The sequence below is a fragment of the Beta vulgaris genome, chromosome 1 (genome assembly GCF_026745355.1).
Source record: "Beta vulgaris subsp. vulgaris cultivar EL10 chromosome 1, EL10.2, whole genome shotgun sequence".
NCBI classification, from domain to species: domain Eukaryota; kingdom Viridiplantae; phylum Streptophyta; class Magnoliopsida; order Caryophyllales; family Amaranthaceae; genus Beta; species Beta vulgaris.
This window is the reverse complement of record NC_079202.1, coordinates 63,221,421-63,241,223: the sequence shown is the minus strand read 5'-3', so window position 1 is coordinate 63,241,223 and position 19,803 is coordinate 63,221,421. Positions and strand designations below refer to the sequence as shown.

The window sequence follows — 19,803 nt, the reverse complement described above, 5'->3', positions numbered from 1 at the left end:
GAATGGCTTTCCAGGCCCGTGTATGTTAAAAGAGTTCGTACTGGAAATGTGGCAAACATTGTGTCAAGTTAGGCGCAATTTTCATATGCACAAGAGAAAAGGAAGAAGTGATATTGATAGGAGGGCAAATACCCAAATCCATGTTTTGGCTCATTGATAATGTTCCAAGGGACAACTCAAAGGAACACAACTACATCAATAGTTCAATACAAGGACCTAGAAATCAGCGATGGAGATGGAGATGGAGATGGAGATGGATTTGGATGAAGGGACACTATCTTTAATACTAATCTTCACTTGCATCTACTTTAATAAAAGAATCTCAATTTCTCAAATAGATGAATAGTTTCTGTCACAAATGACGACTCATATCCTTTAACAATACCATTTCTGATATTTACATGAACCAAGTATACAACAGAGTCAGCTGCTTGGGCTGTTGCTTTTATCACTTGTGAATCAGTATAGCAGTGTTACAGTTACCTCTTCTCTAAAGTAACTTACCAGCTCATAATTTACAGACAGATATTGGGTCAGCTCATCAGTTGCAACACTCATGCTCACCCTCCGTTTTTTTCGAGCAATTTCCTCTGCGAAAGATGCACTACCACCTTCTTTCTCTGAAGCACCATATATGTTGTTCACTGAAAAAGGACTGGTTGAATAATTTCCAAGGAAATGGCTTCTAGCCTCATCCAAATTGTTTTCTGAGTTAAGAGTCTCTGCGAGGAGTTCAACTTTGATCCGAGGATCAAGAATTGCTGTCATGTAGGTAAATATATTTGAAACTTGGTCGTTGTAACTGCTGGATTTTAGGGACATTTCCTCAGCAGCATTCTTCAGCCAATCAGGGTAGATGCAAGAATCTTCGCATGCTGCAATCATTTCAGAAACATATGTCGTTTGTGGTCTTGAATAAGGGTTGTAGGTATTCATGCAATATGGTAACTGCATTCCTTTCACCAGCATTCAGCAGCATTCTGGTGCCTAGTGAGTTCTCATGCTTCCTTTTGACACCATCCATGGACTTGCTGGCCTGCACTTATAACACAATATTCCACTGAATTCGCTACACTGATCGTCATAAATGTACACAAACGAGAATGTATGAAGACAATTTAAAAGACTAATCCTTCCACAAAACACAACCGTGAACAAATCAGAAAATCAAAGAGGTGACTCAATGAACAAGAAAAACAAGCCTGATTTCCCATGATATTCGGATCTGGTGTTTCAAACGCTTTGCTAGTAAATCAAGTGATACTCCCAAATTTAAAATAAAGACCAGTACACTTGGTTGGAATAAAGATGTGATGCTTCAAGCAGCCAAAAATTAGAGTTTCTGCCAAACACCGCACAACCTCCAGGCTGAACAGCAGAAAGTTAGATGTCATCCGCAGCAATCTTGAGGATCTTAAGCAAAGCGTGATAAATCTCAGCTCCACTGTTGCAGAACTGTCTGTACATCTTCCTGCATACTCCTGAAAAACTTCACATAAAACACCCTGGACCTTCTCTTTAGACCATATCTGAATGGAAGGGTTGACAAATTTGAAGGAGTTCAGCAGCCAGGTCTCCTCTAAGGTCGACAGAGGTAAAGACGACGAAGTTAGCCACTTAGTAAGCAGCCAATTCAGGTGATCAAGATTAAACTTTGGTGTTTTGACTTCCAATTGATGTTTTTTTACAACAGTAAGATTGGACTGTGGAGCAGTACTTGGGATAGGTTCGCCAGATTTATCGTAACCTGGATGTCGACTACCAAGATGCCTTCCCAGTTCCCACATGGCCACATTCCCTTCAGAAGGAAAAATTACAGATGGGGTAGGTGTTATAATCCAAAGGTCAATACTCAATAGCATCTCATTCATGACAAATCAAACATAAGATACAAAACCAGCATGAAACTTTTGATGACAAGTTCATCAGAAACTAAAGTGATACGAGAAGTAATAAAAATCACAGCAGAAAAAGACCGCAGCATTTTCTTTCTTATAGTTAACAGTTTATTTGGATTTTAGGAATGAGGGACAAATGAAAGGTAATGCTAGAAAGATGTCATATTTCCCTTTTTACTTGAAAAGAATAATTGAAATTGTGTAAAAATCACAAAATTCAAGCAATCTTGCCTTTTACCCTCTGAGCTTGCAAGAACTCAGAAGCCGAAAATATGAAGCACAGCCAATAGTTTCCTACAATATTAATGATTTCTTCCAGACATCTACAAAAGTTGAATTGGAGAAATTACCAGTCGCGGTGGCAATGGAATACGTCTGTCATAGAACTTGCACCTACGACATTTCCAGCCTCTTTAGAAGAATCGTCTCCAGGGAGTAACATCTGCAAACCCATCCAGTGACTATCATCAAAGTCATCCCCAAAAATGACTGCTATATGATTATATGAAATGCATGATGCATTGAACTTCTTCTCTTCACCTGTCAAACGGCTCTCACCTCCCTCAGTAGAAACCATTGCTGTCCTACTTCATTTGATAAAGCGAATTACGCACCTGATTCACCCAAATTTTTTAGGGAGTTGCAAAAGACAAAGGGTGCTTCTGTAAACGGATTTGAATCAGTTCGGCTGAAAAAAAGGAACCAGGAAAGGATGCCTTCTCAACCCAGTGTAAGAAACATTGTTCCACAGAAAACATCTGAGACTTGCTTCATGATGCTGCTACAAATAAGGTTAGCAAATGCAATTCCTTTTATCATGCCTTAAATTTATACACAGTGCTGATATAACTTGTAATCGTTTATTTCTGATATCCTACACTAATATACCGGACAAATGTTCCGGAAAGCGAATCCAGAAATGGAATATGGTAGTTGACACTACTGCTTTACTTACCAAAAATCGAGAAAGGCATTGCAGTTTCTTGAAGGTCTCATGGGAACCAAACTTATCATCCCGTATACTGGTAAATGAACAAAATCTCAGTATTCTAATCAATCAAAGAATGAACCTTTCTATATTTAATTGATGCTTGTGTTGGCAGTCATGAAGAATCTTACTTATATGAATAAACAAGTGAGTTTCGTCAGAGAATGTACAGAGGTTTCATTAGCATTAAAGTGGATAAAAGATTGCATGGCTAAAACACCATCGTGGATCCATGTTCAGAATCCAACGGAAGAAGGGCAGTCGAAGTTTGTTGCATCAAAAAACCCTGCATCCAAAACAGGCTCCTTCCAGTTTTCCTCAGTCCTTGAACCTCCACCAGAACTTCTTTTACCCACTGTAGGAGATCATGTACTTGAATGTGCTCTCAGTTTCAGGAGAAATAATAACGATGAAAACCTCGTACTTCTCAGTAGTGACGTCACATTGAAGATGAAAACCATAGCTGTGGTAAGTAGCCAATAACTTATGATCATTCCTTACATGAACTTGGATTTTTAGTGTTATTGAGACTCCTTTTGGGTGTTTTTCAGGGAATAATATGTGAGACGGTAGAGGAATTTAGTGGAAGTTTGGTGAACCAATTCTTTGACAGTTTCCTGCACGCTGATGCCTGATGGCATTTTTTGGCCGAGAAACGTTTGAAGTTTACTGAATATGGTGTGTGTGAACTGTGAGAAGTCTGAAGATGATCCTGCTTCAACTGTATTTTTTACAATTTTTATGAACAAATGAATGATCTAGTTGATTCTCATTGCACCAGTGCAACTAAAAATGCCAACCAGCACTAAGTAAATGTCATTACTACAGGACAACATCCCATCCTTTTTTTTCAGAAACAAGGAAAGAAAAGGTATATCGCGAATCATCAGAATCCCCACGAATCATCAGACCCCCCCCCCCTCTACCTAAGGAGCATGTGAGAGTAATACATGTATAACACTTTATCTAGGGGTGCTAATATATTTAGTCGGTCATAAATTCGGATAAGGCCGGGTAAGAGTATGTAGGATAAGGCTGTGTAAGAGTACGTACAGGCATAAAGCTAAGGGTTGACAATGGCTAAGAAGTTCTGATAATGGATTAACAATCGTGCAAATAAGTTCAAATAAGGTGTAATAAGTAGAGACAGAACTAACAAGTTCAGATTAGTTCAAAGAAGTTCAACTTAGGTGAGAACATACCCTGGAGTTCTAGTGAGTTGTGAGACAGTAACATGCTGCTTCACCTTCTCCTCGACTCTTGAACTTCCACCATCACTTCTCTTACCCACTGTACGAGATCGATTACTTGTCTGTGACTGCCACTTTGACATCAGAAAAATGTGAAGCATTCGAGCTACATCCAAATGATCAAGTTTGTCTGTCAAATTGAGCTATATCCACTCCAGATGATCAAGTTGACTGTCATACTCAAATGCACTAATGAAATTCATAATCCATTTGTGCAAATATTCTGCAGTATGTAGTGGTTTTCTCAAAATTAACAAATGATACTTTACAGATAAAATCTATACACAATAGGGTATCTCAAGGTGGATGAACTACAAGACTCAATTCTTGCAGATCATCAGTTTGTTTTCTTCATCTTTGACAACAGAAATAAAAAGTTTTCCACTGAGTTGTAAATGCAAAGAACTGGGAAAAAGAACCAGCTTTACATTACAATCACTAATTAGATCACATTAGCTGCTCCAACGATTTCAGATTGAAGCCAAATGAATGAAAGAATGAGGCAGACACAAATCTGTAATGTGCAATGGTCATATATAAAGCATTTATTTAAACTAAGAAATTACAGGAGCTTGAGTCCATCCAATTTGGGAACAAGTCAGGATGGTAGAAGCTCCACTACACAAGAAACTTAAAAATACCAACCAATACTAACTAATCAACTTCATGACTACCGGACACCATCCCGTCCTTTTCTTCAGACATAAGGAACGAAAACGAACTTGGCGAATCATCAAAATTGGTTTGTGGAAAATCTTGAAGCCCGCCAAGACTATACTCATAGTTTAGCAGAGAGAAGAAAGGATCTTCAACACTATTCTCCTTTACGTCCATCATATGCTGGGTACCATTTCCATCAACATCATTGGAGCCAAAGCTAAATCCCATAATTGCAACGTTGTTTGTTGAATCACTGTTTTCTGCATGATTTGACAGCCCAGATGTTCCTTTATGTTCTTCAGAAGGGATGGCAGGAGTATGACCCTGAAAAAGAGCAATATGCCCAAAAAGTTTGTCTTTTCGAGAGAAAGTTGTGCCACAAGAACACAACCATTTATCTCTACCACAATGCTTTTCATGAGTCTTGAGATCAGCAATAACAGAGAATTTCTTGGTATGGCATCTGCTACAAATATAACTCTTATCACAGTGAGTTCTCTTATAATGATTTTTCACACACAATATAGTTTTTAATGGCTGAAACTTTTTATGCTCCTTGTTCCTCTTGCAACCAACAAAAGGGCAAGAATACCGCTTCAGAAGCACCTTTTCAGAGCTACACTCCTTATTAGGTTTTGCCAGAGCAGCCGGAGTTTTGTACTCATCGCCATGACCTCTCATGTGCATCCTCAAATTAGCATCTCTTTTGAACCCCTTCCCACAAATGGTACAAAAGTGGGTATGTGGAGCAAGAATTTCTTCTTTTTCTAATTGCAAGATTTCATATGATCCAGGAGGAAGATGCTCTTCTTCCTTGCCATCATCATCATCTTTTAGTTCGTGATCTTCTTCCATGTTTGCGTTCATTTCAGGGACACACTTCGCCATTACATCCACCTGGTTCGGCTGCTCCACGGGTTTAACATCACTTACAGCTCGCTGTGCTGGTGCTTCATTGTTTTGGGAAGGGAAAAGCACCCGACTAAGTTGCAAGCCAGAAGGATTAGCAGCAGAGAGGTTATGCTTCATGGATGGAAGAAGACTACCAGCTGTTGATATCAACTGGACTATAATGGAAGTCAGATCAGCTGTGATAAGCTGCTGCTGCTGAATAACAAGTTCATCTTGGTTGGGAGGAAATTGAGTCCTTCGCTCAACGATCATATGGACTAGCTCTTGCAGCTGGTGGATTTTCTGTTCCAAGAAAGAAAGATTATTGAGCATTGCTCTTGGATCCCAATTACCATCATCAAGCATCTGATTCATTTGAATCCCTTCTTGGTTAGGAAGTTTGGCCTGGTTACTAGGATTGCCAACAAGCAAAGATGAGTTCCCAGAAGATTGGTTGAATTTAGAGAATGAAGGGTCTATTCTCATGCTGTAATCAAGTATAGAAGGATCTTCCCATTTCGACTGCTCCTGAGAACTAAAAGAGGTGAATGACTGATTGTTCAAAGATGAGTTTTGCTGGACTTCATTCCTGAAAGCTGAAGGCTTTATCCAGTTTTCTGAATTCGGCCTATCTTTTACATTCATCTTTAAATTCTTATCAAGCACAGTTCCAGCTGATCGTCAAACCTGGATTAATCACATAATAGAAAATATTAAAATCAATGAATCACACATCAACACAATATATTGGTAAATCACACAACTTTTCCATGCAACTATTTGACTTCCACATATTAATGGACAACATCAACCACCTCAGAAAGTGAAACCACATAAAGGAAACATTAACCAGCACCCACCCACCAACCCACCCTTTTCTTTCCAAATTCCTTTTTCCCACCCCACTAAATCTCTGACTTCACATCCCACTTCCACCACATCTTCAAAAGAAACCCAATAGACTTTTCAAGATCTTGAAGCTCAAAAGTCATAGGTAACACTGATCATGTAACAAGGATCTCCAATAACTGTTTACATGATTGTGTTTAGGTAATTGTCCATTGAAATATTGAAGATAAAAGGAAAAACTCAATCATGCCGGAAAAAAACATTTTGAAGCTCAAAGGTAAAGTTAACCATCTCCAAAAAATTATTATGCTGACTTAGGAACTTATTATTCCTCTGACATTTCTACACATAACTATTCGCTTATGTATGTGTCAATTTTTATTTCAGGCTCAATCTAAGTGTACTGGACTTACCGTGATACCCTGATAGGCAAGAGACTGGACTAAGCATAACGTGGGAACACAAAGAATCACGGTACTATGGGTGTCACAGCAGTATTTACCTCGCTGTATCAGTGCATGGGAGTCATTTTTTAGCATCTGCAGAACCCACCTGGTTGAGCCTAATAACTATGTATTACTGTATTGTTTATATATAGGGTATCTTAGAGTTTTAAGTGAGAATTTGACATACAGAATTACTCAGTTTTAATCTATATCCATTATAGTGGATTATTCTCTTCTCCTATGTAGTTTTTCCCTCTTTCCATGTGAATCTTTGCATCTTCTCCAAGCTTCCGTTTGATTATTCTCAACATTCTTGATTATTGTTGTCTTTCTTGCAATTAGATCTGGACAATTCTTTAACAATAGTAACATCTAAGATTTGAACAAAAAGCACCTAAAAGTGTCACAATTAAAGAAAAGACCCAATACACAACCTGCAACAAGTAGCAACTTAGCATACAAGGTACAACAACAACAACAACAACAATCCAACACAAATCTCGTCGATGCGGGTCTAGGGATGACCAGATGAATGCAATCTTACCACTTAACCAATCAAGCACAGTTAGAGATGCTAATTCTGAAGAACATAAAAGTACAAGGGATCACAAAAATATTTCCTCAATTTACAGAATCAACTTCTATCAAGCATATATATCTAGGTAAGTCCTTCAAGATGCACCATTCCATAGTCTCCATCTCAAACACTAGCAAGAACTAAAGCAAACTAAACAAAATTGCACCAGAATTGAAAAATTAACATAACAAGGTACAACCTTGAACCAAATTATGGTCAACCCACTACTTCAAAAACCACTCATTTTCAAGAATGACAGATAATAAGGGTACATAATGAACATCACAGATCTCCCATTTCACAAAGTTCCACAAATTGAAACTCAAACAAGTACATCTAACAATCTAAAAAGAAAAACATCTATTTCATAAAATACATCATTTTTTTTCAATTTTTGCACAATATAAAGCTTGAGGAGGTAGAACTCACCAGATTTAGGGTTGCCTAGAATCCTTTTTGTCAGCTTTGAGCCCTATTTTCCATCCAAATAAGAGAGAGAAAGTTACCCAGATGTTGGAAAAGGGAATTTGAGCTCAACTATATCAATAAATAACCACCAAACAAATCAAAACACAGATAACTAAAATAAATAAAATAATATTTGAATAGTATTATAAAGGGGATTCAATGTATATTAGCATTTTCTGGTGTAGCCCCAGCTACAGTAATACACTTTGTGGGACCCATGATGAGTCAACTCTTTGATCATCACCGTTCATTCTCCACTAATTCAGTCCAAGTCACAATCACCACCGTTTGTTGGTGGGTCTTTTTCTGATAAAATTTTGATCATAATTCACAAACTTTACATTCTTAAAAACCCAATAAAATACAAAAAACAAAAAGTAAAAAGTTAGAAACTTTATTATCCCAGATGAATAAAGTTTTGATTTTTAATAGCAAAGTTTTGATTTTTAATATCTGGGTTTTTTTTCTCACCTGAAAAATGTTATTATGAGAGAGAAAGAAGAGATTTTTGCTGGTTACTAGAAAGCTATGCCACCTGCAGGTTGCTGCGAGGAAGGTTCAGAAAGGGGAAATCAATGATCCATTCAAGTTTCTTACTTGGAAAGAAGCAAAGTCAAAGCTATCAATTTAATACTGCCATAATTAAGCTAATTAAGGGACAAATTAACCATTAATTAGAGGAAATTTTGCTTTCTTTTTTCTTTTTTCCTTAATCTGATTATGTATGTTTTGTTGTTACCTGCTTTCATACTTGACGATTGACCAAATTGCTGTCATGAAGACCAAGTACAAAATTTTATTCCTTCTAAATCAAAGTTAATGATCCACTCAAAAGCAAATCCAAAGTTGATTGTGTATGACTGTGTGAGATATGGAATTGATATGTTTTTTGATATGAGATGTTATAAGACAAAATTTGGGAGGTTGGAATGTGAAATTAAGTTAAATTAACCCTTTTAATTGAACTTTTATGTTTTTTTTCCAGGTAAGACGAGAGGGACTCACTTAAGGGGAGATAAGGGAAAATCCGCAAATAAGTCTCATAAGGTTTGATTCCTAAACTTTAGGGATATGAGGTGGGAAACAATGTCACAACTCCACCCCTCAACCTCAATTGAACTATTTATGTGGTGGTCGGATTACGTAGCTAAAATAATATGTTAAGTATGTGTGAGGTCTAATTTGATTTTTTTAATATATACTAATTTATCATGTTAAGCTAATAATAATTATACAGCATATAGATAAATGATAGTACTTCTATCGGTTCATTTGTTTCTTAATAGATGCATCATATTGACTTTTTATATTATTTGAATATCAACATTAATTTGACAATCTTTAATTACTAATTTATATAGATAGATGTCATAACTTTTATTGTTGATGGGTTAATCTCAATATATATTTTCAAATTATTATCTTTTTATAATTTTTAATAATATATAACGGAAGATATTGATGGTCAAGATGTAAATTGGCAAGTATACCTAGCTAATATGATGTATTTATTAAAAAACATATGAAGTACGAGTATTAGTTAGTGAGTAATGCATGAGCCATGCTTAATTTTTTATAATTGATCTATTTATTAGAATTTTGGGCAATTCTAAATTGATGGTATTGGTTACATTTTGGTTTTGAATGTTAATAGTTAACTAATGTTCAATAACCCGTCTATTTAGAGTTTTCATGTAATCAATTACTCCCTCCGTCTTTTATTAGTTTACCTCTTTTGACTTTTGACACTATTCACATATATGACTTTGACTATCTTTTGTAATTTGTATTTAAGGAAAAATATAGTCATGTGAGATCTTGTTGGATTCGTCTCAATGTGTATTATTCAAATATCAACTTTTTGTAATTTTTGCTTATCGAAAATTAGAGATATTAAGGTTCAAATTAGTATCTCGGCAAATGTGCCCCAACGAAAGGGGTAAACTAATAAAAGACGGAGGGAGTATTATAGAAGTATTTCATACGTTTAAGAGTGAACTTTAGAAGGAAAAAACCTAATGAGTGGCTTCTATTTTAATATGCAACTAGTATTTGGGACCCGGGCGTTGCCCCGGGTTGGTATTGTTTTTCGAACTTGATATGCATTTTTTTTCATTTCTATTAAAATGTGTTAAGGAAAATTCAACATTTAAAAGGTACAAATATAATAATGTGGACACTTAAAACATGACTAAAAGTTAGTTGAGATGGTAATTGTGCCATGTATAATAATAAGAGGTCATGGGTTCAAATCTTGTTGCAAGATAATTTTACTTTTGTTAATTGATATGACTTTGTACACATTGAACAATTATTGTAGTGGAGTAACGAGGTGCCACGTGACGTGTATATATTGTACTTATATTGATAAGTAAATGAGTTTTTCCTTTTTTCACAAAATAGCAAAATAACATTAATTGAAAATTTTGGCAAATTATGCAAATTATTCCAACCAATAAAATTAACCAATAGGATAGCAACAAAATAAATAATTAAAACGAAAAAATAGAAACTATATCATGGGATTCACTATAAATTATATTATATTTATTGAATACTGTGAAAGAATTAGGCCTCATATAATGTTTCGATGCAAGGACAAGAATTGAAAATGTAATGAGATGAGAGTTGAAGAAAAAAACAGACTTAAGTGTAGATTAGGCTCAAATGAGACAGTGTAATGGTGGTCAATTCATGATCAAACTATCATAATCTAAATTTAAGATTGATTTGCCTTAATTTTGGCATATATTCCTATATCTACCATCCTATTTGGAGTTTTATACATGTTTTCAGGCATGAAAAATTGTTTGACAATAACCAAGACCTAGGACTTAGGAGTAATAAATATTTTGATAAATAGGAATGTGGGAACTTTATTTTCCACATGTATGCTGATGTAACAATAAAATGGATTTCAATGGTGAAAAGATAGAATTTGGATTTTTTTGACTTTTTTGATACAATATAATTCTATTGTAGATGGACTTCTTCTTTGCTTAGGTCACCTCAATCTGATTGAAGATTGAAAATAGGGCTCTTATTATTGGTGCAATCAACAACGAAAATAGAGTTCTTTAACTGTATATAGCATACACTGCCAAATTTTAGGTGGAAATTTAGTTTTATATTAGTCAATAAACCAAACATCAAGGCAAATCAAATACTATTCTCTTGAAACAAGTGAGAATGACTAATAATTTTGGCCATATATTGATGTGAGAAATGAGCTTTTCATTCTCACAATTAAACATAGGGCTGTTCTCTCCAGTTTATTTTCAGTTCAGTTCAAGTCAGTTCAGCGCAGTTTAGTTCAGCTCTGGACAATACTTTTACTCTCACATATCACTATTCATTTCAGTTCAATTCAGTTCAGCTGTTTTATGCCGAAGATAACATATTAGAGTTGATGAATAAGTTCAAAATTAAGCCAATGATTAATTTTAGATTAGATTAGTTTAAATCGAATTGACTTATAGTCAAATTCACTTTTGGAGTTTTGCAGATATTAAATTAGTAAATACTTCCTCTGTTTTTTAGTTGTAACAATTTTTATTTTTAGGTGTTTTTTATTCAGATGCGATCTTTTCTTTCATAGTGAAGGTTTTGTAACAATTTGACCATTTTATCCTCACTTTACCTACTCTGCATGTCTCCTCTTTCCTTAACATTTGTGCAAAAAGGCATTTATCGCAACAAAAGAAACAGAGATAGTATTGTGTTCAAGTCCCCCACGGCCACATTATCTTAGATTTCGATGTAAAACAGATAAATTTTCCCAGGTCTACATGGCTAGACTATGATTCTTGCTATCATGAGGAAAAGTTGGTAATTCCATTTAGTACTTAAATTCTTTCCTTCACAATCTTACCAGTTACAGTACATTCGACCAAAAAATGGTAGGTCCAGAACCCCATCCAGTAGAAGATGAAATGATGAAAATGAAGCATGCAAAAAAAAACATTTTGCAAAAGCAATGGACCCATATATGATCATCTTCCCCCAAAAATGACATTTGCAATGACGAAATTTGGATATCTATAAGAAATGCATGCAAACATCTTTACCACAAATTTCTCCACGAATACAAAAACCTTTTTCCAACTTTGCAACTGTACAAAAAAATAGGACAGCTGAACGAGCAGCGAAAATTCCAAAGGAGCAAAAAGAAAGGGAGATACAAATTAGATGAGATTATAGCCAATTAGTACAATCACTTGCTCCCCCACCTCCTTTGACGGATACAACTAGAGCCGGTAAAGCAAACGAAGAATGCGACATTGATTTTGGGATTACTGGCTCAAACGAACTGAAGTGATGCGTAAACAGGGCGTTGCAAAAGATCTCAATATTCCTTTGTGGCTTACTGGCTTTGAGCGCTCCATAGGCTATGCGCCTATGCCTAATGAGCAACACCTACAAAAGAAAGGCATAAACGTCTCTGTATGACAGCTAAGGAAAGACAAGGTTTGGTGAGAGCACAAACGTCTATGTAGTAATCTTATACTATTACTAATCAAGTTGCAAATTACAAATGCAGCATAAGTAATTGTGAGATTTTGGGAGCATACATTAATAAAATACATTTATCCCTTTAAACCTCAAATACACCCCTTTTACTTTGGATTTCATGGTTTTCATATTATCCAATTCCTACGTGCACGCGCGCACATAATTATAAAGCGAGTAGATTTTGGGAGCATACATACGTTATATCACAATTTCAGATTTTACTTGAATAAAATTAGGATAAAGGAATTAAAAAAATAAAAATATTTATTTTCCTACATGGCGCGCTCTATGCTCTCGAAATCGTACCCACTTATTATTCCTCACCTCACTTCAAATAACCCCCCCAACCCCTGTTGCAGTGAAAAGAGGATGGAGGAAGTACAAATCTCCCCAAGTTTTGTCTAAAATGAAGTCTCAAGGATCTAAGAGGTTCTAAGGGTACTTAATGTAAAATGAAGAGTTCAATTGTTCAGTAAGAGCACAAATGAAATTTACTCAAAAGTAGAAAATGAGCATTTGTTATGCTCCCATTGCAAATGCATAAGCAGCTCAATGCCTCAATGTAAAAATTAAGAAATTGTGTCTCACCCAATACAAGTATCTTGTCTTGTGCCATCCTTCCTCACCCCTTTTCCTTAGCATTCCCAAAGCAGGTCTTGTTATAGACAGATGACCTGCACAGCACACCAAGAAATAACTAAACTCCTCTCACCGACAACAAATTGGATTTTTCAATGGCAAAATAAACACATAACACAGGAACTATATAGTTATAAATTTGATGGTTATAAAATCTACAAAAGCAATCAACAAAACAAACCTCAAAGTTGGTTATATTTGCTTCTTTGACAAAATGATCAAAAGGATTCTACATCTAAGAATTGAAGATTTAGCTTCCTTTCAACAATTTGTTCAACTTTGCTATGGCAGCCAAATCATTCATTGTGTCTCTTTCAGTTAACCACTCATCTTCAACATGCACATCAATGTTCCTAGACAAAAATGAACATGATAACCCGTCAAGAACTCAAGAATCAAGATCCAGCAACTAGCACAAAGATTAACAAGAGTCATCTCACCTTCTCAAGGAAAGTACTTCATAGTTTCTCCTAAGCTCACAAGTGTATTTTGTAAGGGCTTCTTGTACATATTGCTTTCCCACAGTTCTGACAGAAGCCGCATTCAACAAATTCTCCAGAGATCCATGTTTTTTAATGAGTTTAAGAGCAGTCTTCCGGCCAAAACCAGGGACCAGATTCTGGATTCCAGGAACACCATCAACTTCATCACCAATAATACATCCTGCAAAAATTCACAAATAATTTAGCTGAACCAGCATAAAATTATTATTAATCCTGTAATATGATGATAAAATATATGCAAATTTATGAATGACGACTATACTTGTATCAAACAAAACTAGAGTGAGCAAGTTCTAAGTATATATGTTCAGGGGGAGGGATTATATCATGAAACGTCAAAATATTAATAGTCCTTTTGATTTTATCTTTTAAAAACGTAAATTTTTCTTAATAATAATGAACATCTAAGTTCTGAAAACTTTTGCTTAAGTAGAAACTTCTGCCATGCAACTATTGAGCTTGAGAAAGCAAAATGTTCATATTGGCCTCATATTAACAGCATTTCTCCTTTCAATTGATAACAAAGAAACTGCCGAAGAGCCTCTACCCACTTCCTTCCACTTAGCAACTTCTTTAACAAATACGAGAGTATGATATAGAATTACAAATAGGTAACAGATTACTCAAGGAAAATATGCAGGAAAGTCAACTCTTGTTGATGAAGGTTCCTACTATAGATACTCTATAGTCCTTACTACTGATAAAATAGTCAAATCTGGATATTGTAGAAGATTCAAAGCTATGATGCTGAAAAGACCCGTGATGCTGAAAAATCATAGGTTGATGCCTTGAAATAAGTTTTACATTTTTCTGTTGCTTTGTCTTTTTTCGTAGTTGGAGAGTGTTTATCACCTTGTTGCTGCTGTCTTGTAAACAATTGGTAAACGTAATGAGGTTTTGAAAGAAGTCTTCCTGGAAGTGCAGGTTTCGAGCTCAATGCAAGTCAAATGGATTCTTCAAAGAACCTATCCCACGCTTACACCTGAGTAGGGCTTTTTTTCCCCAAAACAGGACCTTTTTTTTTTGCCTAAAAGACTCTTTCCTGTTCATTTTTGATGAAGATGTTTTCTTAATTTATTTTTAAAAAAAATTAAATGCAGGAAATTCATACATAATACATTGCAAACACAGAAAAACGAAGCATGTCGAAAGAAAAGATGGATACACACGACTTTAATTAGATTAGAGACAAAGGAAAGAACAAAAGAAAACTCACGAAGACTCAAATCAGACTGTGGCTCGCAATTATATTGAGCAGTATACTGCTTCAGTGTATAAAATGACCACCTTTTGAGCTCAGGCACAGGTTGAACAAGCTGCACATCTTCTGATATCAATTGCTTGAAATCTTTATCAGGCGAAGCAATGACCACCTTCTTTCCTCTATCTAAGACTTGGTTAGCTAGAGTAGCAATAACATCATCTGCTTCCTGACCTAAAAGTTTCAAGACCTGAAGAAGAGCAAAGTTCATTTGTTTCTCTCAGCAACAAACATTGAGAATCAGGAAACAATAAGACGAGCATACGATGTCCTGTTCAAGTTTGTAGAGGAGATCACATGTCATTCTGTTCAACTGTTCCCATACTTGAAGTCACACAAGAATGTTGATTTATTTACTCCACTGAACTGAACTCGTCAGAAATAAGTAGGAATAAAAGAATCAGAGCTACACCAGTAACAACCACCCACATGGGGACACACTTGGACATACCCCACCCAATAGGAGGGAATTCAGGGGAATCACAGTTTCATAGATAAACAAAGACAATGATGTCCACAAGATTTTAAGCCAACTAGATGGAATATAATAATATAACTCCCTGGACTTTGCAGACTTACCAAGGGATATCATTCCCGTTTCTCTTTCTTGGTCACAAGAACAATGAAGCAACTTTTCTGTACACTTGCAAAGCGAAAAATATAACAATTCACACACATACCATACTTAAAGATTTCAAACAGAGAGTATAGACATTTGAGCAAATCGATACAAGGAAATAAGAGAACAGCAGTGTAACCTTACCGGCACGTTACAGTCCTTCAAGAAATCCATGACAATTTGGTGTGACCTTCCAATCGGAAGTTGTTCGAGTCCCTTTGATGTATATATACGCCTTAAGAATTTCAACCTATGTGCTTTATAAGATGGTAATATTTGTTTGCGATGTTCATGGCCTCCTTCCCCATCAAAAACCTGGCAAAGAACAAATCTTTTCAATATAGAACAACATTGGCATAGGCCCACATACCTATAGAATATAGCAATAAAGATAATGTGCCTGTAAGCGTTCCAATTTTTAATACTTCTTTTTCCTTGTTTGCCTACATAACTTGCTAATTTGTATCTCAAATCCCCGTGTAATCTCTTAACAAATAAGCACACAGGAGAAACACCTCTGGAGCATTTTCTTGTAGCAATAACTACTTAACATGATGGTTGCACAGCGATCAGGACTTGACCAACTAAATACTTAGTCCCTAGTACAAAGGTATCATCTTAGGTCAGTAAAGCCTTGTCCAGCACTTGGTGAAACATACACTTTCATGCCTCAGAATCTGGCCTCAGAATATTCTCTTAGTTTGAGTAACATGTTGGTGCTGAGTTCTTCTGGATACTGGTTTCATGACAACATTGGAACTTGAAAAGAACTACCATCAATTATTTGGTAGCATACCTTTTCCTTTATTTTCAAGTAAAACTTATCTTTGATCCCAAACCATCCAAAAATAATGATCCTCATTACTTCCAGTGAGAAGATATTTTCAGTTATCTGTTTCCCATCCTTCGAACAAGTTTTTCTTAAAAAAATTAGCATCTACAACTGGAATAGACACTCTAAGGTTAGAAGCAATGAATATAATATACAAAAGCCTATCTTCTGGTTGACAACTTGACATACAGAATCAAATTGTCCGATCTCAACACTCTAATAGAAGAACTAATGAGGGGAATGTATTACTTCTTTATCCATGATTTCTCTTGGAACATAAATCTTACAAGTTCACTCAAAATATAACCAATTAGTAGAAATTTTTCGTCTTTTGGATGGAAAAAAAGTTATTCAATTAAATAAAAGTGCACGAAGCAGCTTTAGACAAGATCCCAATCACCACAATTATGCTATTGCGTCTTTTGGATGCTTGACCATTCATATCAATACACTCTGAAATTAGTTCAGGAAAATTTAGGTCCTTAGATCATCTCCTTAGATAAACTAGAAATTTTCCTTGCAAGAAAGCATTTTCAGGTTTGTGGTTTCCTAATCTTTGCCCAAAAGTATTATATTGTATGTGCATGAGCAATGTTCCCTCCATACTATAATGTGTTTTAAGAAAAGGCACATATTAATAATTAAATGAAGTGGACATATTTACCCTCACTTTGTAGTCAATAGTGTCCGCTATCACATGGTCTTAACTTCTTAATAATCACAATTAAGAAGAATGTGAAAGAAATTAAAGATATGGCATAATTATCAAACATAGAAAGCATTCTGAAACATCCAGAAAATGAGTACTAAAAGCAAACATTATGGAATAGAGGATAAAGTTATATACTCAACCCCTAACTGTATAAGCGAATTCTTAATTAGATACAACGAACAATTCACCTCTAAGATTCTAAGCCTCCCACACATTACAAGCTTAGGAGTTAGAAGGAACTATCGCATCAGGTGACATATTCCCGAAAGACAGACGATGGATCTAATACAACTGGCAATCAAGGATCCAGATTTCTTGAATCAAGACTCCACTTTTAGTTTGACATTCTCATGGCATCCATTGGATATGCTGTATTGAGTCTTCTGGCACAATGCAATCCTTGAAGGAGGTATTATAAGATCAAAAGGTAACAACAATCATGTTTTATCATTGTAAACAGATTCTTATGTTTTTTCTTACACTTTCACATAAGCCTTCGGTCTTAGCCTCACTTTTACTGATGAAAGGAAACTAGAAAACTCAGATCTCAGCATGTCATAACTTCCATGAACTAATTATCTGTATTAACAAACTGAATAAAGTAATTGTTTCCTTCCTAAATTGAGGGAACCCTTGATTAATGTTCGCATAGTTTGCTGAATTGCAATGAGTATTAAGGTACTGAGGTATCATCTCAATGTGAACAAAGCATTGGTTGATTAAAGCATTGGGTCAATGCTTCCCAGAACACCCAATCGAATGATTACTATTAGCTCTAGAATCATTGAACTTTGAAAGTACAAAATCATTATTGATAGATTAAGGCTTAGTTCTTTTTTGTTATTAAAAAATCACCCCTTCTATTACATGCATCGTCTTTACTTCTAATTCAAAGTATAAACATCATTCTCATCTCCCTCCTCCCACCCTTCAACACTCCCATTATATCCACAGCTGTACCTACACCGAAAACTATTTTTTCGCTCATTTGCTCTTTTGACACTCAATTAAATGAGCAATGAACATAAAATACTTTTGCAACCTGTATCTCCTTCATTCATGTCTTTCCTTTAAATAGCAGTCATAGCACAACTACATGACACTTCTCTGGGTAAGATGAACAGTACATAAAGAAGCACATTATATGATAATTTTCAAAAGTCTAATTACCCTGCAATTTCCCACATGTAATATGCAAATGAAATTCAGAAATTCTGACTCTTGTATATCAACAAACACATAGTATTGAAAGTCATGCCCACAATCTCAATTCTCAAATACACAACCATATCATGATATCATCATAAATTGAAAGATAAACATAATAAATCATATATATATATATATATATATATAATATATATATATATATATAATATATAATATATATATATATATATATATATATATCATTTAGTACTACATAGAAATAAATTTACCAGGAAATGAAGATTGAAGAGAGAGAAATTACAGCAATGACAGGATGATGGAGACTGACTTCAGAGAAGAACAGAGAAATCCAATGAGCAAAAGAATCCAAACTTGGAGAACTCCCTTTATAACAAATAGGGTTTACATCTAAAAAGAATACCCTTTCTTTAGTTTTTGCATTTCCTAATAAATTCCCAGAAACTGGAGAAACTTTCTCAACAATTGTCTGGGAAATTGATGAAATTGAGCAATAAGCTTTGAGCTTGTTACATGTTAATGGCGGTTTATTGCTCCATGTGGGATTGTGAAGGGAATAGAGTATAGGTGTGTGAAAGATGGCTGCTGAAGTGTTCAACATTTTTTTTCACTTCTCCCACTCTCAATTCTCAAGTCAAACGATGATACTTTTTCTGGGATTGTGTGAAAGATTTAGCTTCCAATCTAACAAAGGTCGAATAGAGTTGGCTTTGTTCTAGCCCTTTCACCTTTGGATCTTGCCTCTTATTTAGGATATAAGACTTCTCAAAACTATCAAATATGAAAATTTTCAAGGCCTATACTCTCTTAGTCTCTTGGGATCTAAGCACAAGCCCAATATTTTTGAATTTGACATAGGGTGCCCTAGGAGTTATTTCAAGATTGAACCGAAAATAAGCAAAACAAGTCAAAATTTATAAATGACATTTTAAGGCTATGCAGATGATTCGAATTCACATGGGAGCCACCTCAATGCATCTTAAGGCCCTCGAAAATGTCGTGATAAAGAATACATTATTGGGACATAAAACAAAAATCCAAAAATCATACTCAAAATAGCCATATTTGTAGGCTACAATTATTTTATAGACATTATTACATTAACAAGGTCCAAGTAATGGGACTCGTTAGATGCATCATAGGGTGATAGGAGCCCATTTGAAATCATTTTCATGTCTTAGCAACATATTGTGGTTTTTGTAGCTAATTTGAAATATACACAACAAGCTCTATAAGGTATTTAATGCAAAGAGTAGCAACACTCTGGAATCATTCATAAACTTGCTTATTCACAATTAAAAAATGTCATTAAGCATGAAAATATCCCCAAATTAGCCAAATTCGAAGGCTATATCATACATGTTTTAGTATATTTGTATCTCGAGCAACTAAATTCATGGGATGCAACCTTGTGTTATAGGAGGACATATAAAATCATCTTTATGGCTTTGAATGCACATATGGTGGTTTGTGGAGCTATTTCAGGGTTCAATACATGCAAAATAAATCA

At 35.2% G+C, this 19,803-nt stretch overlaps 3 protein-coding genes and 2 long non-coding RNA genes across 5 annotated transcripts; 2 read left to right on the top strand and 3 right to left on the bottom strand.

The window, feature by feature from the left end:
* Positions 1-86: 86 nt before the first annotated feature.
* On the bottom strand, positions 87-4,507 carry LOC125495913 (uncharacterized). The gene is made up of 2 exons (XM_048640697.2): positions 4,089-4,507; positions 87-1,036 (listed from the first exon to the last, which is right to left on the bottom strand). Exon 2 carries the CDS (start codon positions 967-969, stop codon positions 460-462), a length of 510 nt encoding a protein of 169 aa, XP_048496654.1. The 5' UTR covers positions 970-1,036; positions 4,089-4,507; the 3' UTR covers positions 87-459.
* Positions 4,508-4,653: 146 nt separating this feature from the next.
* Positions 4,654-8,411, bottom strand: LOC104892261 (protein SENSITIVE TO PROTON RHIZOTOXICITY 1). The gene is made up of 2 exons (XM_010678176.4): positions 7,989-8,411; positions 4,654-6,374 (listed from the first exon to the last, which is right to left on the bottom strand). Exon 2 carries the CDS (start codon positions 6,330-6,332, stop codon positions 4,791-4,793), a length of 1,542 nt encoding a protein of 513 aa, XP_010676478.2. The 5' UTR covers positions 6,333-6,374; positions 7,989-8,411; the 3' UTR covers positions 4,654-4,790.
* On the top strand, positions 6,373-7,290 carry LOC104892208 (uncharacterized). The gene is made up of 2 exons (XR_789899.3): positions 6,373-6,813; positions 6,924-7,290. It is a non-coding gene; the product is annotated as an uncharacterized LOC104892208 (long non-coding RNA).
* Positions 8,412-12,048: 3,637 nt separating the features above from the next.
* LOC104892350 (hypothetical protein) lies at positions 12,049-19,069 on the bottom strand. Its single transcript, XM_010678297.3, has 7 exons — positions 18,577-19,069; positions 15,706-15,876; positions 14,898-15,132; positions 13,619-13,841; positions 13,360-13,531; positions 13,128-13,213; positions 12,049-12,443 (listed from the first exon to the last, which is right to left on the bottom strand). Exons 1-5 carry the CDS (start codon positions 18,892-18,894, stop codon positions 13,429-13,431), a joined length of 1,050 nt encoding a protein of 349 aa, XP_010676599.1. The 5' UTR covers positions 18,895-19,069; the 3' UTR covers positions 12,049-12,443; positions 13,128-13,213; positions 13,360-13,428.
* LOC130591944 (uncharacterized) lies at positions 13,841-15,108 on the top strand. Its single transcript, XR_008969927.1, has 2 exons — positions 13,841-14,667; positions 14,782-15,108. It is a non-coding gene; the product is annotated as an uncharacterized LOC130591944 (long non-coding RNA).
* Positions 19,070-19,803: the final 734 nt, after the last annotated feature.